This window comes from Coregonus clupeaformis, chromosome 1 (genome assembly GCF_020615455.1).
Source record: "Coregonus clupeaformis isolate EN_2021a chromosome 1, ASM2061545v1, whole genome shotgun sequence".
NCBI lineage: Eukaryota > Metazoa > Chordata > Actinopteri > Salmoniformes > Salmonidae > Coregonus > Coregonus clupeaformis.
In genome coordinates, this window is record NC_059192.1 from 40,598,259 (window position 1) to 40,624,857 (window position 26,599).

General features: G+C 43.7%; 1 protein-coding gene and 1 long non-coding RNA gene across 2 annotated transcripts in view; both read right to left on the reverse strand.

Annotated features, from left to right (window-relative positions):
• The window catches only part of pprc1 (PPARG related coactivator 1), a 55,073-nt gene extending 30,622 nt beyond the window's left edge, over nt 1–24,451 (reverse strand). The window contains exons 1-6 of the mRNA XM_041879024.2: nt 24,324–24,451; nt 10,138–10,275; nt 9,794–9,946; nt 4,661–4,741; nt 2,243–4,391; nt 2,030–2,083 (exon numbers count right to left, since the gene is read on the reverse strand). Of these exons, the coding sequence (XP_041734958.2) occupies nt 2,030–2,083; nt 2,243–4,391; nt 4,661–4,741; nt 9,794–9,946; nt 10,138–10,275; nt 24,324–24,404 (2,656 nt within the window). The 5' untranslated portion in view covers nt 24,405–24,451. The remainder of the gene's footprint in view (nt 1–2,029; nt 2,084–2,242; nt 4,392–4,660; nt 4,742–9,793; nt 9,947–10,137; nt 10,276–24,323) is intronic.
• Nucleotides 24,452–25,284: 833 nt separating this feature from the next.
• Nucleotides 25,285–25,677, reverse strand: LOC123492201. The gene is made up of 3 exons (XR_006661678.1): nt 25,590–25,677; nt 25,465–25,526; nt 25,285–25,330 (listed from the first exon to the last, which is right to left on the reverse strand). It is a non-coding gene; the product is annotated as an uncharacterized LOC123492201 (long non-coding RNA).
• Between the last annotated feature and the right edge of the window lie 922 nt (nt 25,678–26,599).

Here is a 26,599-nt window from a genome sequence, read left to right on the forward strand (position 1 = left end):
TCCCCCTTAATGTCAGCAAGACAAAAAGGAACTGATCGTGGACTACAAGAAACGAGGGCCGAGCACGCCACCATTCACATTGACGGGTCTGTAGTGGAGCAGGTCGAGAGCTTAAAGTTCCTCGGTGTCCACATCACTAAGGGTCAATCATGGCAATGACAATGCCTCTTCCCCCTCGGGAGGCTAAAAATACTTGGCATGGGCCCTCAGATCCTCAAAAAGTTATACAGCTGCACCATTGAGAGCATCTTGACTGGCTGCATCAACACTTGGTATGGCAACTGCTTGGCATCCGATCGCAAGGCGCTACAGAGGGTAGTGTGTATGGCCCAGTACATCACTGGGGCTGAGCTCCCTGCCATCCAGGACCTCTATACCAGGCAGTGTCAGAGGAAGGCCCTAAAGAATTGTCAGACTCTAGCCACCCTACTCATAGACTGTTCTCTGCTACTGCATGGCAAGCAGTACCGATGCACCAAGTCTGGAACAAACAGGACCCTGAACAACTTCTACCCACAAGACGTAAGACTGCCAAATAGCTACCCGGACTATCTGCATTGACCCTTTTTGCACAAACTTTTTTGACTCATCACATACACTGCTGCTACTTATTATCTATCCTGTTGCCTAGTGACTCTATTCCTAGTTATATGTGCACATCTACCTAAATTACCTTGTACCCCTGAACATCGACTCGGTACTGGTACCCCTTGTATATAGCCACCAAGTTATCGTTACTCATTGTGTATTTATTATTACACGTTATAACTTTTATATTATTTCTCTATTGTTTTCTTTCTCTGCATTGTTGGGAAGGGCCTGTAAATAAGCATTTCACTGTTAGTCTACACCCTGTGTTTACGAAACATGTGACGAATACAATTTGATTTCACACACATTAAAGTAGTAATGGTAGAAAATGTTAACCCAATTTCCCACTTGGGGCTAATACATGACAACAGGTCACTAAAAAGCGAAGACTGTTCTCAAAATCCACCTCCTGAAACAGCCATATCCCATGTTCCCAACTTCCACCTCAATGTTTGGATCTGAAAACCAATGCTTTCTAACGCAAGAGGTGGGCACGTAGCTAGATTAGATAATGTCACCACCATGTTCACGTGCAGAATATACACTGTATCATAAAACAGTATCTGATGTAACCAACAAGGAACAATGAACTCTGAATTGCCTTAAAGTGTGTTGGAATGGAAAACTAGGCTAAAAACACAGAAAGTCCTCCAGGAATGACAGACTGACAACCTGCTGAGACTGCTCCTTACATGTGAACAGTTGATAATGGGATGTTTCTACATGCCAAGACTTAACCAGCATCCTCACTGAACCAAAGAAATTGTGTCTCTCCAGTATGAAGATCCCTCTTTAGATAACCCATGAATAAAAAATCCAACACGTCAAACTCTGCTTCGCCAAGCTACTAACGTGCACCAAAACACACAAGACAACGAGCACGTTCCAGACCGACCTGCAAAAGCCAAACGCTTGGGTCAGCCGTCGACTTCGTAAGGAGCTTAGGAGTCTTGGCACTAAATTCCTCCAACCATCTCATCAGTCAATTATGGCCAGACGTAGCCCTGCTCTGCAACCCTACACCCCACTTCTCCATCACACAATCCAGTGAAAGTGATCCTGGGGCCAGATTTAGTCTAGTACTACTGAACTAGCTGATCCAGTGAGCTGTTAGCTAATACCAAGTCACACAGATGTTAGCCAATACCAAGACCATTAGGCCACTAGCATGCCATAGGAGTAAGGGTTACATTGATTATATTTCAGCGGGAAACAGTCAGCCATTTTATGCAGAATTCCTGGTTGTTTTCTAACAGAAATGCTATGTTTCGGTACTTCGTCATAGATGAAATAACAGCAATGTCAAAGAAACATGGATATGTGAAATAAATGGCGACCCCTGAAGAAATTTCACAGAAAAAAAAAGAAAAAAAAAAGAACTATCCCCTACAGCCAGAGAGAACTCCAGTGTCAATACCTCAGAGTCCATATCACTCACCTTGCGTCTCTTCAAACTGCTCCAGCAGGCTGGTGAGGTCTGCAGCTTCAATACCTGTGAGAGAGAACAACCACTCACTACTATACCAATACACCACAACAACTACAGCCAGGAGAAAACACTTTACATGCTTCAAATAGCTCTAAGGATAAGTGGCAAATCTAACATCCAAGCAACCAGAGGCTCAGTAGTATGTCCAGTATGTCCCCTCACCGATTTCACTGGTGAAGGCCTCCATCAGCTCCGGAGTAGGACTCGCTTTGGGGTCCTCCTGGGCTGGAGAACACCTCACTGGAGGTTTGAAGGACTGGGCGTTGGAGGGCTTGGCTGGGGTAGACACAGGAGTAACTGTAGGCAGCTCAGGCACCCTAGGCTGGGGCAGAGAAACTACTCCCTTCTGGAGAGTAGTAGCCACCTTCAGAGGAGCAGCAGGGGTAGGTTTCTGGACAGAAACAGCAGCAGCGGTGGTGGGGTTTAAAGTTTTCTCGGGTACAGTAACAGCGACGGGGGTGGGTTCTTGGGGTATAGCAGCAATTAAGATGAGCCTGTGGGCATCTGTAGTGGTTTTAGAAGAGGCTCCACTGGAGCTCAGAGATTTGATAAGGGCCACAGGCTTCAAGGAGGGTAGCTGAGACTGGAGCAGGGGGTTAGAGAGTGCAGGCTGGGAGGCCTGGGGTATACAACACTTCACAGAAGGGGTCTGGGCCTTGGTGGAGGGGGTCTGGGGTGGTACCACCTTCACAGTACTGGATGCAGGCACAGCAGAGATTGGGGGCTGGAGTTGGCTAGCTTTAGATGGCTGTGGAGTAGGAACAGCCGCTTGCTGGGGAGGGGTGGTAAGGGCTGCATTTGGACTAGCAACCTTGCTAGGGGAATATGATTTGGAGGCCTGCATGTAAGCAGGAGGCACCAGCAGGGCTTCAGGTGTAGGAGGTGCTCCTGGTCCCATGGGCTGCCAGGCTGATTTCACTTCCTCCACTTCATTCTTCCCTGGGAAGGGGTGGGGGCGATGGGGGTCTCTGTAGGAGGGGGTGGGGAGGCAGGGGATGGGGGGCAGCTCTGTAGGGGCCTCAAGGAGGATGGGCCACTTGGTGCTCGGGTCCTCCAGTCTCTCTAGGGAGGCCGGTTTCTTCTGCTGGCGCAGCAGCCGGTACTGCTGGAGGGACAGGGGCTTGGGTTTGGGTTCAATAGCCTGGGGGGTCTCAGTGAGCTGGGGGATCACCTGGGGGGCGACTAGAGGGGCAACGTTGGGCTGCATCGTTGCCTGAGGGGCCACTGATACAGGGTTGGCACTGGGAGGGTTGATTGTCATTGCCTGGGGGGCGTCCATCATCTGGTAGGCTGTTGGGTTAGCTGCAGAAGCTGGGGGAACCTTTTTGGGGGTCATAGTCATTGGCAACAGGTCAGAGGACATTACTTTTAACACAGGGTCAGAGGCAGGGATGACCTTAATGCTGGGTTGTGTGGGTAGTGTTTTGGTGGTGACTTCCACATGGCTCTGCCGCTGTGCGCGTTGTGTTTCGGCAGCGTGTGTCACTCTCATCTTGTGTTTTGGGGCCTCGGGGGCGGCCGTTAATGAGATGGCGGAAGTTAATGACTCGTTCTTGTCCTTTTTCTTCTTCTCTGGTTTGGTTGTCTCCTTGACAGGCTTCCAGGGCGAGGATTCCTGGGCTGCTCTCCCATTAGTCCCGCTCCTCAGGACTCTCCCCTCTGCCTGGTCAGGTTCAGGTATGACCTCAGCAGGTGAATTCTCCATTTTGTTTTTCCGTTTCCTTTTCCTTCGAAATGGACATCTCTCTGCAGTCTCCTCCTTTGGTCTTCTGTTGATGACCTTCTCACCCCTTGCCTCTGACCTCAGGGTCGTGGCGGGATCAGAAGGGCCGGCCACCTCTTCTGGGGCATCGTCAACTACGACGTCATCATCATTCGCAGACTCTGGCGTCTCCAAAATGGCAGCCTCCAAAACTTCATCAGGAACCCTCTGCTCCGCTTCGGACAAGTCTTCTACTCCAGGCAGGGAGAAAGAGGGATGACAGAGGGAGAGGCCCATATCTGGGAGGGCAAATATAGTTTCTCCATGCTCTCCCTGGTCCACCACCTCCAGCAGTACCCTATTCTCTGCCAGCATCTGTTCTTCCTCTTCTCCATTCTCCACGCACACGGCCATGCAGTAGGGGTGCATGTGTCTGACCAGCTCTCCTAAACTCATTGACATGCTCTCTCCATCCTCGCCCTCTTCCTCCATGTGCTGCTCCAGAGGGAGAGGCAGATTCAGGCCATCCCAGTTCAGGAGCTTTTGCTCTGCGTCCTCTTCCTCCTCTCCGTCACTCCTCTGGACAGACTTCTGTGTCCTGGGGAGACTCTAGATAGAGAGGGGAAACCTCTGGTCAACGTCTGGGGCTTTCTCCGTTCAGCTTGGAGGTTTAAAATGTAGCTGTACCACCTGTATATGCAGACTTTCTCACCAGCTACACTATTTGTTGTGTCTGCACTTTAAAGCAATACGTCTTATGAAATCTTCAAGTCTTGATTCAAATCATATGTACGTGTCAATATGAAAATACCGAAATAACTAGAGTGATACAGTTGAATGCATTTACAACAGGGTGGTAGTGAAAGCAGGTGAGCTACCTTTCCAGTGGAGAACTGTCGTGTGTTGCAGAGTGTCTCCCTCTCTGGAGGCGAGTGGGACAAGCACAGCAGTCTCCTCAGCTACAATATGAGAAGAAACAAACATTACAATCACACATAGGACAACAGTGAATCAACACAATACAGTTTAGGCATAAAAAGTTGTCATTAGTTCCAGTTGCCTATTCATTTTGACAGCCCTGCTTCCTAAAGTTGGGTCCATCAGCCTCCAATAGATTATACTCAGTGTCCAACCTTCTGCCACCAAGTGACTAACTAAGACATATACACTACTACATGGCATATAAAAAAATATAAAGCCTAAAGAAATGCTAGTCCTCAGTGAGCTAAAAAACTGCAACAAAGATGCCAGGAGAAAAAAACACAATGAAATCAAATGATAGCAGTGGCAGCTGTACAGATAACTTATCCAAACTGCTTTGACTTCTCAAACATGGCAGAAAGCCAACACAATATGATGCCCCGTCACCTTATTAATTCAGCCACTTAGATAACTAGCAAGTTAAACTTATGGGTCGCGTTAACACAGAATTCTTCATTTTTCACACAGGATTAAGAGACCACTGCAAAATGATCAGTTTCTCTGGTTTTACTATTTATAGGTATGTGTTTGGGTAAGAATAGCATTTTTATTTCTCCCAAATATTGTCATTTAGAGCATTAATTTGCAGAAAATGACAACTGGTCAAAATAACAAAAAATATGCAGTGTTGTCAGACCTTGAATAATGCAAAGGAAATATGTTCATGTTCATTTTTAAACAACACAATACTAATGTTTTAACTTAGGAAGAGTTCAGAAATCAATATTTGGTGGAATAACCCTGATTTTCAATCACAGCTTTCATGTGTCTTGGCATGCTCTCCACCAGTCTTTCACATTGATGTTGGGTGACTTTATGCCACTCCTGGTGCAAAAAGTCAAGCAGCTCGGCTTTGTTTGATGGCTTGTGACCATCCATCTTCCTCTTGATCACATTCCAGAAGTTTTCAATGGGGTTCAGGTCTGGAGATTGGGCTGGCCATGACAGGGTCTTGATCTGGTGGTCCTCCATCCACACCTTGATTGACCTGGCTGTGTGGCATGGTGTATTGTCCTGCTGGAAAAACCAATCCTCAGAGTTGGGGAACAATGTCAGTGCAAAAGGAAGCACGTTTTCTTCCAGGACAACCTTGTACGTGGCTTGATTCATGCGTCCTTCAAAGACAAATCTGCCCAATTCCAGCCTTGCTGAAGCACCCCCAGATCATCACAGATCCTCCACCAAATTTCACAGTGGGTGCGAGACACTGTGGCTTGTAGGCCTCTCCAGGTCTCCGTCTAACCATTAGACAACCAGGTGTTGGGCAAAGCTGAAAATTGGACTCATTAGAGAAGATGACCTTACTCCAGTCCTCTACGGTCCAATCCTTATGGTCTTTTGCAAACCTCAGCCTGGCTCTTCTTTGCTTCTCATTGATGAAGGGCTTTTTTCTAGCTTTGTACGACTTCAGCCCTGCCCATAGGAGGTTGTTTCGAACCGTCCTCGCCGTGCACTTCACCCCAGCTGACGTTTGCCATTCTTATTGTAGGTCACTTGATGTCATCCTACGGTTGTTGAGTGACATTCGTATCCCTCTGCCAGTAAAGCCAGAATTGAACCCTTCTTTTCCTCACTCAAAACTTTCCTTTTCAACTCTTTTGGCATGGTCAATAGTTATTTTTTGATCAATATTACTTTTGAGGTACTATTAGCACTGATTTTGACATCCAACTGGTATTATTGCAAGAGGATAGTGATGACCACAGCAGTGATTTTTATACTTTTACTCGTTAAATAAGATTTGGTTCAGGTGATCACCTAATCAGTACCTAATTCAGTAGAATGAGGTGTGCCTGTGTTGGAATTCAACAGACACTGGAATGGCTGTAATACATGTAGAGATGCTGATTTAAGAATAATTTGCAGTGGTCTCTTAACTTTTTCCAGAACTCGCTCTGTGTGTGTGTGTGTGTGTGTGTGTGTGTGTGTGTGTGTGTGTGTGTGTGTGTGTGTGTGTATATATATATATATATATATATATATATACACACATACATACACATATACACACACACGCATATACAGTGAGGGAAAAAAGTATTTGATCCCCTGCTGATTTGTACGTTTGCCCACTGACAAAGACATGATCAGTCTATAATTTTAATGGTAGGTTTATTTGAACAGTGAGTGACAGAATAACAAAAAAATCCAGAAAAACGTATGTCAAAAATGTTATAAATTGATTTGCATTTTCATGAGGGAAATAAGTATTTGACCCCTCTGCAAAACATGACTTAGTACTTGGTGGCAAAACCCTTGTTGGCAATCACAGAGGTCAGACGTTTCTTGTAGTTGGCCACCAGGTTTGCACACATCTCAGGAGGGATTTTGTCCCACTCCTCTTTGCAGATCTTCTCCAAGTCATTAAGGTTTCGAGCCTGACGTTTGGCAACTCGAACCTTCAGCTCCCTCCACAGCTTTTCTATGGGATTAAGGTCTGGAGACTGGCTAGGCCACTCCAGGACCTTAATGTGCTCTTCTTGAGCCACTCCTTTGTTGCCTTGGTCATGTGTTTTGGGTCATTGTCATGCTGGAATAACCATCCACGACCCATTTTTCAATGCCCTGGCTGAGGGAAGGAGGATCTCACCCAAGATTTGACGGTACATGGCGCCGTCCATCGTCCCTTTGATGCGGTGAAGTTGTCCTATCCCCTTAGCAGAAAAACACCCCCAGAGCATAATGTTTCCACCTCCATGTTTGACGGTGGGGATGGTGTTCTTGGGGTCATAGGCAGCATTCCTCCTCCAAACACGGCGAGTTGAGTTGAAGCCAAAGAGCTCGATTTTGGTCTCATCTGACCACAACACTTTCACCCAGTTCTCCTCTGAATCATTCAGATGTTCATTGACAAACTTCAGACGGCCCTGTATATGTGCTTTCTTGAGCAGGAGGGCCTTGCGGGCGCTGCAGGATTTCAGTTCTTCACGGCATAGTGTATTACCAATTGTTTTCTTGGTGACTATGGTCCCAGCTGCCTTGAGATCATTGACAAGATCCTCCCGTGTAATTCTGGGCTGATTCCTCACCGTTCTCATGATCATTGCAACTTCACGAGGTGAGATCTTGCATGGAGCCCCAGGCCGAGGGAGATTGACAGTTCTTTCGTGTTTCTTCCATTTGCGAATAATCGCACCATCTGTTGTCACCTTCTCACCAAGCTGCTTGGCGATGGTCTTGTAGCCCATTCCAGCCTTGTGTAGGTCTACAATCTTGTCCATGACATCCTTGGAGAGCTCTTTGGTCTTGGCCATGGTGGAGAGTTTGGAATCTGATTGATTGATTGCTTCTGTGGACAGGTGTATTTTATACAGGTAACAAACTGAGATTAGGAGCACTCCCTTTAAGAGTGTGCTCCTAATCTCAGCTCGTTACCTGTATAAAAGACACCTGGGAGCCAGAAATCTTTCTGATTGAGAGGGGGTCAAATACTTATTTCCCTCATTAAAATGCAAATCAATTTATAACATTTTTGACATGCGTTTTTCTGGATTTTGTTGTTGTTATTCTGTCTGTCACTGTTCAAATAAACCTACCATTAAAATTATAGACTGATCATTTCTTTGTCAGTGGGCAAACGTACAAAATCAGCAGGGGATCAAATACTTTTTTCCCTCACTGTATGTATGCATGCATGCATGCATATACACACAAAACAGTATGTGGACACCCCTTCAAATTAGTGGATTCGGCTATTTCAGCCACACCCGTTGCCGACAGGTGTATAAAATCGAGCACAGCCATGCAATCTCCATAGACAAACACTGGCAGTAGAACGTCCGTACCGTCATAGGATGCCACCTTTCCAACAAGTCAGTTCGTCATATTTCTGCCCTGCTAGAGCTGCCCCGGTCAACTGTAAGAGTTATTGTGAAGTGGAAACGACTAGGAGCAACAACGGCTCTGCTGCGAAGTGGTAGGCCACACAAGCTCACAGAACTGGACCGCCTAGTGCTGAAGCGCGTAAAAGTAATCTGTCATCGGTTGCAACACTCACTACAGAGTTCCAAACTGCCTCTGCAAGTAACGTCAGCACAATAACTGTTTCGTCTGTTGCTTCATGAAAATGGGTTTCCATGGCCGAGCAGCCGCACACAAGCCTAAGATCACCATGCGCAATGGCAAGCGCCGGCTGGTGTAAACCTTGCCGCCATTGGAAACACGTTCTCTGGAGTGATGAATAACACTTCATCATCTGGCAGTTTGACGGACAAATCTGGGTTTGGCGGATGCCAGGAGAACGCTAACTGCCCCAATGCATAGTGCCAACTGTAAAGTTTGGTGGAGGAGGAATAATGGTCTTGGGCTGTTTTTCATGGTTCGCGCTAGGCCCCTTAGTTCCAGTGAAGGGAAATCTTAACGCTACAGCATACGACATTCTACACGATTCTGTGCTTCCAACTTTGTGGCAACATGTGGCAACAGGTTGGGGAAGGCCTTTCCCTGTTTCAGCATGACAATACCTCCATGCACAAAGCAAGGTCGAGATCGGTGTGGAAGAACTTGACTGGCCTGCACAGAGCCCTGACCTTAACTCCATTGAACACATTTGGGATTAATTGTAACACCGACTGCGAGCCAGGCCAAATCACCCAACATCAGTGCCCGACCTCACTATTGCTCGTGGCTGAATGGAAGCAAGTCCCCACAGCAATGTTCCAACATCTAGTGGAAAGATGGTAAGCTTCACAATGTAAATTAATGTGACAGGTGAAATTAAGAACGCAGTCTGTTTTATCTTCTAACATATTGCAGAAGTTGACTGCAGGTATTTACTTAAGTAACTACAAATATTAAAAAGTTTCAACTGTATTTAAAAACCATTCTGTGACTATTTCCATATACCCTGGTATACGGTATACTGCCCAAGCCTAGTGCAAGCTGTGTGTTTGCACGTTCGCCAGGACCAGCTGGGAACTCACGGAGTGTGTTCCCTCACCTTCTGACCTGATAATAGTTCAGAGTCGGGCAGTATGTCAAACAGGGATAAGGTCACAGTTTGTATGTGTATGGTGTGTGTTGGGACTCACCGGCGAGTGTTCCCGGTCTTTCTGGCCAGACAGTAGGTCAGAGTCTGGCAGTGTGTCAAAGTGGGATAGGTTCTCATCGTCCACGTTATCCAGGATCTCCGTCAAAGCTGTGAGCAGCGTAGCCTGGTTCTCCTCATCAAGTCCAACTTTATTCTGAGAGACGTTTTTTGGGGGTGTTAAATTTCACATAATTCAGCTAAGTAGCAGACAAGTCCGTTAAAAGCTGGAACTATTGTACAGTTAGCAAAAAGTAAAATTACTCCAAATGTGCCTCTGGTCCAAAGTAAAGTAGTGTACTATATAGGAAACGGGGTGTGATTTGACCTTTGTCCTTGGCTCCTTACCTCTCCTGTGGGTGTGTCCTCAAAGATAGACAGTATGGAGGGGTCCAAACAGCAGTGGAGGGCCTCCAGAGCCTCTCCTGTATCCAGCTCCAGTCTGGCCACGCTATCAATGGACAGGCCCCCATGGAGATTCACCACCTGATGGGGGGGGGGATTGGGTCAGTAAGCCTGGAGAACCAGAGTCAAAACAGTCAGAGGGAGCCGAAATCGACCTCTAGCACCTAGGCAAGTCACATTTAAAGTACTGTTTAATCAATATACCCAGTAGTGATTGATAGCTTCATCTTGCTATTTGATAAGCTGGGTGGTATTTATTTTCCGCTGTATTACTTTAACCTTAGCTCCATTCCTCTCAAACCTACACACTAGCACCACAAGGTGATATCATTACACAACAGGACGATGAAGTCCGTTAGGGCTGAAATAGGGATGTTAACGGTTAACCTTTCAAATCGGTTAGTTGCTAAAAAATACATTTGACCGGTCATGCTTATCGGTCTATAGGTTAATTTGCATACATTGTGGAATTGACGCGTGTATTTTTGGTAGTTGTCATGCATCTTATTTATCACACACGCACAGCATACAGAGCCTAGTTTGCGGAACGGAATGGCCCATCACCTGTCAGACCATGCGAGAGCAGCTCCTCAAACAGCTGGTACTGCAGTGAAATGAGCTTTTTTAAGCCCAGTCATTGCGCAACAAATAACAATTCTAAATGCAATGTTGTGTTAAAAACTTTATGGCCACGATTAAAAAGCTATATTTTTGTTTCTCAATCTCAACTCAAAATTAAAGCACGCCATTCGAGAGCATATGTTATAGTCAACGGTAGGCAGGCTATCAGCGTGTCACCCAACACTTTACAATGTGAGCTTGAGGAACTATAATTGTTTGAAATCTGAACATTTTACTTCAAATAATGAGAATGTCTTACCTTGCTTCAAAGTAGCCAAACTTGGAGGAAATGCTTTTATGAAAACTTCCTCATGCCATTAACTCTAAAGTCTAAGCTAACATATATAATTTTTTTAAGATGGTCATATCAAGGACCATTTATACAGTTGAGGTCAGAAGTTTACATACTTTTAGGTTGGAGTCATTAAAACTTGTTTTTCAACCACTACACAAATGTCTTGTTAACAAACTATAGTTTTGGCAAGTCGGTTAGGACATCTACTTTGTGCATGACACAAGTAATTTTTCCAACAATTGTTTACAGACAGATTATTTCACTTATAATTCACTGTATCACAATTCCAGTGGGTCAGAAGTTTACATACACTAAGTTGACTGTGCCTTTAAACAGCTTGGAAAATTGCAGAAAATGATGTCATGGCTTTAGAAGCTTCTGATAGGCTAATTGACATCATTTGAGTCAATTGGAGGTGTACCTGTGGATGTATTTCAAGGCCTACCTTCAAACTCAGTGCCTCTTTGCTTGACATCATGGGAAAATCAAAAGAAATCAGCCAAGACCTCAGAAAAAATATTGTAGACCTCCACAAGTCTGGTTCATCCTTGGGAGCAATTTCCAACGCCTGAAGGTACCACGTTCATCTGTACAAACAATAGTACGCAAGTATAAACACCATGGGACCACGCAGCCGTCATACCGCTCAGGAAGGAGACGCGTTCGGTCTCCTAGAGATGAACGTACTTTGGTGCGAAAAGTGCAAATCAATCCCAGAACAGCAAAGGACCTTGTGAAGATGCTGGAGGAAACAGGTACAAAAGTATCTATATCCACAGTAAAACGAGTCCTATCTCGACATAACCTGAAAGGCCGCTCAGCAAGGAAGAAGCCACTGCTCCAAAACCGCCATAAAAAAGCCAGACTACGGTTTGCAACTGCACATGGGGACAAAGATCGTACTTTTTTGAGAAATGTCCTCTGGTCTGATGAAACAGAAATTGAACTGTTTGGCCATAATAACCATCGTTATGTTTGGAGGAAAAAGGGGGTTCTTGCAAGCAGACGAACACCATCCCAACCGTGAAGCAAGGGGGTGGCAGCATCATGCTGTGGGGGTGCTTTGCTGCAGGAGGGACTGGTGCACTTCACAAAATAGATGGCATCATGAGGAAGGAAAGTTATGTGGATATATTGAAGCAACATCTCAAGACATCAGTCAGGAAGTTAAAGCTTGGTCGCAAATGGGTCTTCCAAATGGACATTGACCCCAAGCATACTTCCAAAGTTGTGGCAAAATGGCTTAAAGACAACAAAGTCAATGTATTGGAGTGGCCATCACAAAGCCCTGACCTCAATCCTATAGAACATTTGTAGGCAGAACTGAAAAAGCGTGTGCGAGCAAGGAGGCCTACAAACCTGACTCAGTTACACCAGCTCTGTCAGGAGGAATGGGCCAAAATTCACCCAACTTATTGTGGGAAGCTTGTGGAAGGCTACCCGAAACGTTTGAGGAGGAGATCTGCATGGAGGAATGGGCCAAAATACCAGCAACAGTGTGTGAAAACCTTGTGAAGACTTACAGAAAACGTTTGACCTGTGTCATTGCCAAAAAAGGGTATATAACAAAGTATCGAGTAACTTTTGTTATTGACCAAATACTTATTTTCCACCATAATTTGCAAATAAATTCATAAAAAATCCTACAATGTGATTTTCTGGATTTTTCTTCTCTCAATTTGTCTGTCATAGTTGACGTGTACCTATGATGAAAATTACAGGCCACTCTCGTCTTTTTAAGTGGGAGAACTTGCACATTTGGTGGCTGACTAAATACTTTTTCCCCCCACTGTACCTATGATGAAAATTACAGGCCTCTCATCTTTTTAAGTGGGAGAACTTGCACATTTGGTGGCTGACTAAATACTTTTTCCCCCCACTGTATATAAGTATTGAAATATAGGAATAAACAGGATGCGCTCTTAGACCTACAGCTTGATGGTGGTTATGCAAGGCTGCTATACTAAGCCTACTAATGATAATGACATTAATTATTATAACGATGATTAATAATAGTATTAATAACAATAAGGAGAGCAAGGAAAATTTTTTGTTATTTTTATAAATATAATTTCTGACAATTTGGAAGTGTAAACACTTAATAAATAGTAAATAATACCAGAGAGGCTGGTCTGACTAAAAAAAAGTGTAAAGCCTTTATTACAGCATAGCAAAGATTAAAAACAGCCAAATTTGTGAAATTGTTTCTGACATGTTGTGGTTGCCTGAGGCTTGGTGCTCATGGAATCACTAGGCTATTAAACAAACACTCAAACAGGCAACAGAAGCAGGATCTGTCTTATTTCTGTAGATATGATTTATAAAGCCAGGCACATTTAACAGTTTGGCTATTGATTATAGACCTAATTAAGATGGGGTTTCCTCGCTCCTCACTTTTCTTAGCCCCTTAAGGCAAGGGCTGTTTTCTTGCCTCCTAACTCTGCTGCTGCCTCCACCACATTGTTGTCAACACCAATAAGCTGGTTAACTTCACTATTATGCAAAACATGGTCTAGAAAAGGCGCCAATTCAACAGCGCACTGATGTGTTTCAGAAACGCAGACAACGACCACTATGCCACGCGGGAGGAAGCACGTTATAAAATAATACTTGTATTAGTGTTGCACCATTGTTCTTAAGTAATATAACTATATACAATTTCAGTAGCACGTCTTAGACTGATGGACTGTGCCATCCCCACGGCCTCCACAATGGATCAGTGCACTCAGACAGGCACGAATCAGACAGGTGTTTAGCACACCATGATTATAAAAAATAAAAAAATGTTGCTACTGCGCGACTAAAGAAATCTCGGTTGACCAACAGCCTATCGACCAAATGGGGTGAGCCCTAATCGGTTGCCATTGTAGGGTCACACACTACTCAAAGCAAATTTAGAACTTGTATTATTCAAATACCGTCATACTGTCAAATTTGAACAATAGTGATATTTTGGCCATATCGCCCAGCCCTAGTAAATGCTCACCTTCGATGGCCACAGGCACGCTGGATAAGTGTGCTCTTCGCGGATTAATCGTGTCGTGTGGCATATGGTGTTGTGTGGGCGAGCGGTTTGCTGATATCAACGTTGTGAACAGAGTGCCCCATGGTGGCAGTGGGGTTATGGTATGGGCAGGCATAAGCTACGAACACAGTTGCATTGGATCAAAATTGCAATTTGAATGCACAGGGATACCATGACGAGATCCTGAGGCCCACTGTTGTGCCATTAATCCGCCACCATTACCATCTTTCAGCATGATAATGCACGGCCCCATGTCGCAAGGATCTGTACACAATTCCTGGAAGCTGAAAATATCCTAGTTCTTCCATGGCCTGCATACTCAAACATGTCACCCATTGAGCATGTTTGGGATGCTCTGTATCGACATGTACGACAGCGTGTTTCAGTTCCCGCCAACATCCAGCATCCATTGAAGAGTGGGACAACATTCCACAATCAACAGCCTGATCAACTCCATGCCAAGGAGATGTGTTGCGCTGCATGAGGCAAATGGTGGTCACACCAGATAATGACTGGTTCTGATCCATGCCCCTACTTAAAAAAAAAGAAGGTATCTGTGAGCAACGGATGCATATCTGTATTACCAGTCATGTGAAATCCATAGATTAGGGCCTAATGAATTTATTTCAATTGACTGATTTCCTTATATGAATTAATTCCGTAAGATATGAAATTGTTGGATGTTGCGTTTACTTTTATTCAGTGTATATACAGTGCATTCGGAAAGTATTCAGACCTTGACTTTTCCCACATTTTGTTACGTTATAGCCCTATTCTAAAATGGATAAAAAAATATGAAAAAATCCACAGCAATTTACACACAATACCCCATAATGAAAGAGCAAAAACAGGTTTAGAATTTTTTTTAAATGTATTAAAAATAAAACAGAAATACCTTATTTACATAAGTATTCAGACCCTTTACTCAGCACTTTGTTGAAGCACATTTGGCAGCGATTACAGACTCAAGTCTTCTTTGGTATGACGCTACAAGCTTGGCACACCTGTATTTGGGGAGTTTCTGCACAGCTACTTTCAGGTCTCTCCAGAGATGTTCGACTGGCTGGGCCACTCAAGGACATTCAGAGACTTGTCCAGAAGCCACTCGTGCGTTGTCTTGGCTGTGTGCTTAGGGTCTTTGTCCGGTTGGAAGGTGAACCTTCGCCCCAGTCTGAGGTCCTGAGCGCTCTGGAGCAGGTTTTCATCAAGGATCTCTCTGTACTTTGCTCCTTTCATCTTTGCCTCGATGCTGACTAGTCTCACAGTAGCTGCCGCTGAAAAACATCCCCACAGCATGATGCTGCCACCACCATGCTTCACCGTAGGGATGGTGCCAGGTTTCCTCCAGACATGACGCTTGGCATTCAGGCCAATGAGTTCAATCTTTGGTTCATCAGACCAGAGAATCTTGTTTCTCATGGTCAGAGTCCTTTAGGTGCCTTTTGGCAAACTTCAAAGCAGGCTGTCATGTGCCTTTTATTGAGGAGTGGCTTCCGTCTGGCCACTCTACAATAAAGGCCTGATTGGTGGAGTGCTGCAGAGATGGTGGTCCTTCTGGTAGGTTCTCCCATCGCCACAGAGGAACTCTGGAGCCCTGTCAGTGACCATCGGGTTCTTGGTCACCTCCCTGACCAAGGCCCTTCTCCCTCGATTGCTCAGTTTGACCGGGCAGCCAGCTCTAGGAAGAGTCTTGGTGGTTCTAAACTTCTTCCGTTCAAGAATGATGGACGCCACTGTGTTCTTGGGGACCTTCGATGATGCAGAAATGTTTTTGTACCCTTCCCCAGATCTATGCCTTGACGCAATCCTGTCTCGGAGCTCTACGAACAATTCCTTCGACCTCACGGCTTGGTTTTTGCTCTGACATGCACTGTCAACTATGGGACCTTATATAGACAGGTGTGTGCTTTTCCAAATCATGTCCAATCAATCAAATTTACCACAGGTGGACTTCAATCAAGTTGTAGAAATATCTCAAGGATGAGCGATGGAAACAGGATGCACCGGAGCTCAATTTTTGAGTCTCATAGCAAAGAGTCTGAATACTTGTGATTATAGGGTATTGTGTATAGATCATATATCACTAACAGGCGGACCGCGGTCCGGATCCGGACCCAGAAGCCGTCCCATACGGACCCGGACCAAAACAAAAGATTATGAATTAAAACCTGACGGGGCGCTTCTATTTTAATATGCACAGCTTTTGTAGTCTTTACGGTACTCGTTTTGTGAATGAGGAAACTCACCGACCAATTGCATGTGAGTTAAGCGATCCCACGTGATACCACTCAGCCAATGAAGTCTTTGCATTCCTGGCGGTAAACATTGGGACTCTACAGTGCAGACAGATGAGAGTTTTAGAGGCAAGTTACCAAGGAAAAGAAAGTCGGATTAAAAAAGATAGCGATATATGTAGAAAACAAAGGGAGCGAAAACAGACGAATGAGACGGAGAAAGGGAACGAAACAGACGAGTGAGAAACAGACGAATGAGACGGAGAAAGGGAGAGATACAGACGAGTGTGCCGGAGAAAGCTGAGGAAAATACGAGTGAGACGGAGAAAGTTGACGAAAATATGAGTGAGACGGAGAAAGGGAGCGAAACAGACGAGTGAGGCAGAAAAAGGGTAACAGTTAGAGAAAATAAGGAACAAATGGCACTCTCCAAAAAAGAAAAGTGGACAATGAAAACAGAGCATTTAATCCAGAATGGACAGACTCCACCAGGATCCTGAGCAACACATTCACTGCCCAACAACGTGCTCTTGAGTGTTCCCTCAGAGTTTCTTGGATTTTGGGTAAACACAAAAGCCATTTACAGATGGAGGGGGTTGTCAAAGAATGCATGAGTGCAGTAGCTGAAACACTACTTGAGGGAAAACAAAAAAATGAGCTTTGTGATAAAATAAAGCAAATTCCCATGTCAGCATCATCTGCCACAAAGAAAAGTGAAATATTAACTCAGGATGTGCTAACCCAGCTAGATGAAGCCATGCATAAGGCACCATGTGTAGGCTTAGCTGTGGATGAGTCCACTGACATATGTGACAATGCTCAGCTGTTAGTGTTTGCCAGGTTTTTCAACACAGCCCAGAAAACATTCTGTGAAGACATGTTAGGTGTCACTCCCCTTCAGACCAGTACAAGAGGAGAGGATATCTACCTGGCCATTAAGGAGATGTTAACAAAAAGAGGAATAGAGCCAAAACAAGTGGTTTCAATAACCACAGATGGAGCCCCTTCTATGATAGGGAAAGAAAAAGGAGCTGTAGCAAGACTGAAAGGGGACAATCCTGAGCTTTTATCTTACCATTGCATCATTCATCAATCTGTCCTCTGTGCCTCCCTGTCAGATGAGCATGCTGAGGTGATGAATACAATGATGAAAATGATAAATTTTCTCAGGGCATCCTCTTCCTACCAGCATCGCATGCTTAGGGAATTCCTCAGAGAAGTTGATGCCAATGCTGATGATCTTTTGCTGCACAACAATGTGAGATGGCTCAGCAAAGGCAGGGTGCTAGAGCGCTTTTGGTCCATCAGGAGGGAATTAGCATCTTTTTTGGCAGAGCTAAGCAGTCAGAAGGCAACACAGTTCTCTCTTTTTAGAAAATGAGAAATGGATGGATAATGTGGCCTTTTTGGTTGACATCACTTCACATCTGAATGAACTGAATTTGAGGCTACAGGGCAAGGACAATTCAATTTGTGAACTGATGACAGCTGTTCGCTCCTTTCAGAGGAAACTTGAAGTGTTCAAGGAAGACCTGCAGGGAGACTGTGTACACTTCCCAGCAGTGCAGGAACAGGTTCAGGGACAGAGAGATTTGTCTTCTTTTGTTGATTTTATTGATAAGCTGATTGTAAACTTCAGCAACCGTTTTGACAGCTTCAGCTTTGGAGAGCAGCTCACCATGTTCATTCAGAACCCATTTCTGATCACAGATGTCAGGGGTTCTCAAAGGAAGTCACACAGCACTTTAAATGGGTAAATGCTGGGTCTCTCCAGATGCAATTGGTTGATCTCCAAGCAGATGTGGCCCTGAAAGAGCAGTTTGTAAGAACTGACCCTTCCACTTTCTGGTTCCAAATGGTCCCTGAGACTGCTTTCCCGGGTCTGAGGAAAGTAGCCCTATACATCTTGACCATGTTTGGCTCCACATACAACTGCGAGGCAGCTTTCTCCACAATGAACATAATTAAAACTAAATATCGTTCCAGGCTCACCAATGAGCACCTTCACATGTGTATGAGAATGGCCCTGACTCCATTCAAGCCCAGGTTTAAAATTCTGGCAAGACAGGCTAAAGCTCAATTCTCTCACTGAGCAAAAACATGGTGGAGTGGGATATGAGGGGAAGAAAGTGATACTCTAAAACTGTTCAATTGTTAAGATCTGTTGAGATTTATTATTTGTAAAATTGGTTGAGACTGTTGAGTCAAGATGTGAAACAGAAAAGGGGAAATTCAAACTTTTCCTCCCTTTATATTATTTTTCTGAAGTTAAGCACTTTTTTTGAAAATGCACAATTTTCACATTTTATTTATTTTCTCTTATTTTGACATGCAGCCCTAGTTTTATTTAGTTAATTAATGAGAGCACATTGTACATATCTACAGTCATACATATGTTCAGTAGGGCTGCCCCTCTTAGTCGATTAGTCGACTAATCGGTCGTTTTGGTCTTAGTCGACTAAGATTTCTTTAGTCGATAAGTCATTTTTTATGCTTATTCATGCTTAATTACTCATTTCAAGTAACTTATGAGAACATTTCTGGTGAACACGAGATTTAAAGTGGTGCTTTTGCAGGATTAATTTCGGAGAAACTCAGTTTTACAGATGGTTAATTAACTACATTTATATTGCGCTTTTCTAGTCTTGCACAGCTCTGTCGATTAAATCAACTAATCGATTAGTCGACAAACTCATATAAGTGTTAGTCGACTAAGAATTTCTTTAGTCGAGGACAACCCTAATGTTCAGTTCTATGTTTCGTGATAATAAATATTGTCAACAAGTTTTTGAATTGTACTGAATTAATTTGATTAGACGGTCAGTTATTGATTACATTCAGAACTACTAGGCTACTTAAATATATATACCACTAAATTGTTAGACATTATGATCTTCTGGACCTTTGCTTCAAAACATTTTCTCTAACTGGACCTTTTTTAAATTTTGTTGAATACCCCTGGTATAGATTGATAATGAAAAAAAATTATTTTATCATTTTTAGAATAAGGCTTTAACGTAACAAAATGTGGAAAAATCAAGGGGTCTGAATACTTTCCGAATGCACTGTATAGACTGCCAGACAATGTTAATATCATGGCTATCAATGATGTCAAGAAGGCTGTATGAATCTTCCGTTTGGCATGTCTCTTGATATAATGACCACTGCGTCAGAGTTTTGGGCAGCCCTTCCCCCACTTTTGTTACATGCTGGCTGAAGACCTAAACTCAGCAAAAAAAGAATCATCCCTTTGTCAGGACCCTGTCTTTCAAAGATAATTGGTAAAAATCCAAATAACTTCACAGATCTTCATTGTAAAGGGTTTAAACACTGTTTCCCATGCTTGTTCAATGAACAATAAACTATTAATGAAGATGCACCTGTGGAACGGTCTTTAAGACACTAACAGCTTACAGACGGTAGGCAATTAAGGTCACAGTTATGAAAACTTAGGACACTAAAGAGGCCTTTCTACTGACTCTGAAAAACAACAAAAGAAAGATGCCCAGGGTCCCTGCTCATCTGTGTGAACGTGCCTTAGTAAAATAAATAATGCCTAAATGAGGCTGAAGCAACAGATCAGACCGTTTAGCTTAAAAATGTTGCTAAAGTTGTATTTCGTCATATTATAAGCTCAACAATGCACACATTGCTATAGTCTATGTGCGAATGTTCCAAAATGCAGTAAGCAGGAAAACACCGGTCTGCACGAGCGGTTTCATTTGACAGATGAAAATATCTGCTAGAAATTAAGGGAAGATCTAAAAGAGTTGGTTATGGATGAAGACTGTCATGAAAATAAAATAACCTGCAAAACAGTACATTAATTGAAAATGTTTTATCAACTTGATGTTCATGTAAAAGTGGGGACCGGGGGTACCTATAGTACCTATTACATTCTAGTCATTTAGCAGACGCTCTTATCCAGTGACTTACAGGAGCGATTAGGGTTAAGTGCCTTGCTCAAGGGCACAATGACAGATTTTTCACCTAGCCGGACTTCCTCAGTCTTTCGGGTTGGAACGTTAAACAGGTGTCCTGACTCTCTGGTAACTAAAGATCCCCTAGCATTTATAGTAAGAGTAGGGGTGTTAACCCCGGTGTCCTGGCTAAATTCCCAACCTGGCCCTCATACCATCATGGTCACCTAATCATCCACAGCTTCCAATTGGCTCATTCATCCCCCCTCCTCTCCCTTGTAACTATTCCCCAGGTCGGTGCTGTATGAAAAATGTATGCACTCACTAACTGTAAGTCGCTCTGGATAAGAGCGTCTGCTAAATGACTAAGATGTAAATGTAAATGTTGCTGTAAATGAGAATGTTCTCATTCAACTTGCCTGGTAAAAAAAATGATTAGAAACAGCAACTTTTCGGTTACTGGCCCAGCGCTCTTACCCGTTAGGATACTACAGCCTATAGTAGGGATCATCAACTAGATTCAGCCTCTGACCGATTTTTTTTCCTTGAGCTGAATGGATGGGGGGCCAAAAAAAAATAAGAAAAAAAATCTGTAGACTGCAAATTGACTCCAAGAAGGCCAAACAGATGTTTAATTAAAACATAATCGCCAGTTGAGGAACCCTGGCCTAAAGGGTGGATAGCCTCTGCCCTTCACCTATGGCCTCATTGTTACAGTAGATCAGAGGAGTGAGGTGAAAAATATGGATCTTGTCACACAAAACATTTTTATCGTCACCTATTTGGGGACATTTCAGTTTTAAACAAGATGATGGAAAACCAAATAACATTGGACGAGCCTGTGTGCAGAATACACAAAAAAAAAACCTGTACCAGTTACGAATTCCAGCAACTATCTTCGTAACCACCTGAGAATGAACCAGCCTGTGGCCTATGCCCAATTTGGGATAAGCACTACAACCGCTGCTGTTCCATCATCCACCTCTGGCCAGCATCAGCTAAAATGTGGCCCAAGGGACAAAATACAGACGGACAGCGACAAATGGTGAGTACTAACAGACAGCGTAACTCACTGTTTTGTTTTGGGAATGGTGCCCTTCCGACCGGTGGAAAATGCCCATTCAAAGGAATGTCGACAAACAGTACGAGTTACCAGGGAGAAAGTATTTATCTCAAACAGTGGTTCCAGCCTTTAGCAAAGTAGATATTTGGCAGGTTTCTTCGACAAAAGCAATGTTGCAACAACAAAAAATGGTGACGTGTGTAATGGAAGTGGCAGATAAGATATGTTTATCCGTTCGACATGGGGTGGAATTCTCTTTTGGCAAATGTCTGAAGATTAGGTTTTATTAGCTGCTTCATTACAAGGGTTGTACGTTCAATAATAGGCTATAGCTATATGACGATAGGCTTACGATTGTTGCAGGTTTCTATTAAGCTCTTAATTAAAAATGTATGTTCCTTGCATGCATAGTATTTTGTTGGTCAGGTGATGTTACTGTTTGGGAAAAAATGTGCCTTTGTTGGCTGGTTAATTAGTCTGCAGTAAAAATGACTAAAATGTGCATCCCTACAATAAATCGTAATAAAATCCAAACCATAAACCAAATACCATCACGGCTGGGAATGACCAGGGACCTCACGATACTTAGGCGCCGATAGGATACATATTGCGCTAGTCACAATTCTATATGTATTACAATTCAATACTGCGATTTTATTGCGATCTGATGTTCCAAACATATTGCTCACTATATGTCTGCTGCAGAGAGACAAGAGCATGAGATTTTTGTTGTTGTTGATCAGTCATGGAAATAAGTGCTGAAAACATGTAGGCTCACTATTTAAAAAGAGGGAGAACAAGCTATAGGATTACAAATACCAGAGTTTTGGATTTTTCTAACACCATCACTAACAGATACTCTGGAGTCCTTTATAATAAGAAGCCAGTGAGTCACTTACAATGATCAGGCTCTGTCTGAAATTTAACAAAGGCCCTAATGAGGAGAAATTACCTAACTGTCTGGACGTTTACCAACACATACAAAACGGCCAAGAAGTCAGTGTAGTATTTTTACCATTGGCAGCTGCTAACTGTGTGTAGTAATGTTACATTGGGCCAGATGATCATAGCATTGTACAGATAACCAGTCTAGTAAACAGAAGATTTCACAATGAAAACAAAAGACCAGACACATTTCTCATGGTGTACAGTAGTTGTTCATGCTGGGAGGTCAGTGTGAATTGTGAAGTCTCTTCAGCAGCAAAAAAATATTGATTGTCTTGATTTTTACAAGTATTCTTACATCTATCCCAAAGACACCACAGTTCCATGTTAAGTTATGGTAATAGACCTAAATAGTACTGAACAAACAAGACACACCATCCTGTAATGGATACATGGAACAGGCCTGGGCACTTCCCATTCCATTTGTGGGGAGAACAATTTAATGCATGTCTAAAATCATTAGACAGCACATATAGCTAATCTATATAGTAGTTCATTAATTAGGCCGAATCAAATAAAATAAAAAATACCAGCAAACATCCATCATCTTTGTAACCCACGTGTCATTAGGTCCACCACTGAACTGGACCCTGTCCAGAAGGACATGTTGCTACCACGCACCTTACTCAACGAGATCTCCTTCCTAATTACCACTGCAACAAACGGGGCTCCGCTGAGGCAGAAGCGAGGTACCTCGTGGAATCCAGACAGGAAGTATTGTAAACACACTTGGGCTAATAATACCTCAACTAGATTTTCGTGCTCTGAAATGTACACAACAATGACTGGTATGCTGCTTTCTGAGTTGAATGAGCAAATGTAGAGCTGTTTGAATCCGTCAACATGTGATGCATTCAACACCACGTGTTGCTCATATCAATAAGCATGGCAGAGGAAATAATCTTACACACTATTATAATCATATACAATTTCATGCAAGAAGAGATGTGTTGCCAATCACCCAAGGTGGTACCAACATTACATTTTTACATTTCAGTCATACTGCCCCCCCCCCCGTGGGAAACGAACCCACAACCCTGGCGTTGCAAGCGCCATGCTCTACCAACTGAGCTACAGGGGACTTTAACAAATGCTGCATGTTTTCAACTCAGTGTAGCCAGGGGTTCACTCATTTCAACACATGAAGCTCGAGTTACCCGCAGCCAACTGTAAAATAACATTACCGGTAGTGGCAATTTTGTATATGACACATTATTACTAGCTAGTAATAATACTGGCAATAACGATAATGCAGTTTAATTTAAAGGTTTACGACGTCATGCATTTAGAACCACGTGTGAATGACTCCGACTCGAGACTGAATTTGAAGAGGCACAGGCCCAAACATCCGTCAACATGACGCATTAGATGAATATTAAACGTTCATTAAAAATCAACACATTTGGTTATATGATGTGATAACTGACAATGACTTTTCACAATGTTTCACAGACATCCAACCAGCTGTCATCTCGGCCAAACAAACTGGACAACTCCCTACTTATTGCTACAGTAGCTAGTTACTTACTCGTCCAAGTGGTTTTACGTGTGCTATATTTGTACATTCAAGAATGGCCATTGGAATACTACACTATACAATCATTCACTTTCGTTTGACCGAAGTAGTTAGTAAATAATGAAATCCAAAAGACTCAGTTCAACACATTTAAAAGCCAAGAAACACGTTGTCTACCTTGCTAGCTACACATCCGGGCTAGCAATACGTTAGTTAGCCAGCCGGCTACTTCACATTCTGTTTGGATGCTACCTAGTTACTACAGCGGTTATAACATAAACACCCATGAAAACACAAATATTCGCTCTACTTATCAAGGGATTAGGTGTAATAGCTATTCGCCAACCGGCTGCTAATAATCAGTCATGCCATGATTGTTCTGTGCTGTGTGGCTGTATCCACGTGTCACTTTTCCAGCGCATCATTCCCAGCACACGAGACATTCACATACAGCACAAATACACGCATGATACCAAATATACAACACAGTATCAAATCACTGTACTTTACCTCGTCTAGTGTATTTGTAGAGAAAAATTCCATGTTGCAGGCAGCTAAAATCTCCTCGCCTGCTCCCCACCGCGCCGCCATTTTGGCTACAACTCTCGCTCTGTGAAAATTATTCCTGTTGAACAAGACCAGCGATGGGACACTTGGTATTTGCATTCTCCGGGACATTATGTGAACGGTCAGAGTTTAACTCCGCCCTCACCGTAGTTTGGACAGGGCTTGAGCGGGAGATGGCGGAAGCAGAAGTGTCGTTTGAAGCTGAAAGGACGTCGAGTACAGTTAGCGAGAAAGATGAATGGACAACAGTGAAGTCAAAGAATTGAACAAAAAGGGCTACAATTGTTGTGGAAAATGAGTCTGATGAATCGTTGCTTGAACAACGCTACAATACAACGCGTACACTCCAAGATCTTACTAGAAAGATGGAGAGAGAGAAAGAGAGAAGGGTGTTGGCTTACTAGAGGGAGGGTGAGGGAGAAAGTGAGGAGGGTATACAGGTGTGTGCATGTGTACTTGAGGTGTGTGTACAGCTCTCTGAGGATTCAGTCCTGGTTCTGGACCGTCTGGACGATGGTCTTCACCATCTCTGAACTGTCACTGTAGCCATGAGGGGTGTCTGGACCTGTGCACACACACAAAACTAGTATATCCAATGAGAATCCACCCTTTCACACAGACACACATACACACACCTCTCTACCAGCCTATACTAGATCAGGATTGTGCTGAAGTGGTTCTACTCACTCTTGCATTTGGCCTTCAGCTGCTTGTAAGTTCAATGGCCTTCTCCTCCCTGAAACCACACACAAAGATTTAGAGGGTACACTTTACAAAACGATACTTTGTCCATTTTCATGGAAATAGTTTAAAAGCTGGAGAATTATGTGAGACACCTACAGTTGTTCCATGATGTCAGCTTGTCTCCTGGCGAACTGACTCCTCTGCAGCTCCACGATCTCAGAGTGGAGACACACTATCTCCTCATCCAGATAGTCCACCTCTGATACCTAACACACACACGGATGCACACACAGAGACACTGAAGATATGCCATCAAACGCTTCACACAGTCCAATACATGCTAGCAGAAGCTGTAGTAGAGTAGACAGCTGTCATACAATACTATAGTATAGTACAGTACCTGTGTAAAAGCAGCAGCTTTCTGTTCATTGTCCTGCCAGGCTTTCAGCATCTTCTCAGAGGCTACAGGTTTGGTCAGAGTTCAGAAAACAGTCAGTACCACACACACACACACACACAGCTTACAGATGCCAGTGTCTCTCTGCTGGTCGTAGTGCTGTAGGTCTTGCTGTATGCTGGTGGTGAAGAAGGCCAGTTTGGCTCTGAGCTGTTGAGACTGGCTAAACAACACGTTCTTATACCGCGTCAGGTTGGTGTTGTAGCGCAGCAGACTTAACCGACACACACAAGGTTGAGAGTGAGGGCAGAAAGGCAAGAGCGTGTGTGTCTGTTCCGCGCCTGTGTTTTTGTGTGTATGTGTGTGTACGTGTGTCTGTGCCGTGCCTGTGTTTTTGTCTGTGTGTGTTTGTGTTTGTCTGTGCCATGCCTGTGTGTGTGTGTGAGACAGTGTGCATCTACATGGCAGCTCTCTGTCCCTGGTACAGTCTGCTGTAATCTTCTCTCAGACCACAGATGTAGCTAACCGCCTCTCCCCACACCTTCCTTAGAGCAGTAAGAGGTAGCTGGGTCTTCGTCTCCCTCACTGACAGACACACACACACACAGTGAGGAACAGTTCACATTTAGACACAGCAGCAATATGACATCATCATACATAGCAGGGCGACTTCCTGCTTACAGACATAAACTTCAATAGAATTGTAATCTCGTTCCCAGACACTTATCTGCGCTTTGTCAATAGCCTGGGGATGAGGTTAACATAATTGAATTCTGTCCAGACTTGCTATTATCTTTTCCCAATTTTAACCCTGCATCAAGGAATACTCACATTGAGAAGAGCATGTCGTGATAGTCATGGCAGATTTTTAAGCCTACAGTACCTATGGAGTTGTGATGCCTACCTATGGGATTGTGTAGTTGTGATACCTACCAATGGGGTTGTGTAGTTGTGATGCCTACCAATGGGGTTGTGTAGTTGTGATGCCTACCTATGGGGTTGTGTAGTTGTGATGCCTACCTATGGGGTTGTGTAGTTGTGATGCCTACCTATGGGATTGTGTAGTTGTGATGCCTACCTATGGGATTGTGTAGTTGTGAGGCCTACCTATGGGTTTGTGTAGTTGGGAAGCCTAACT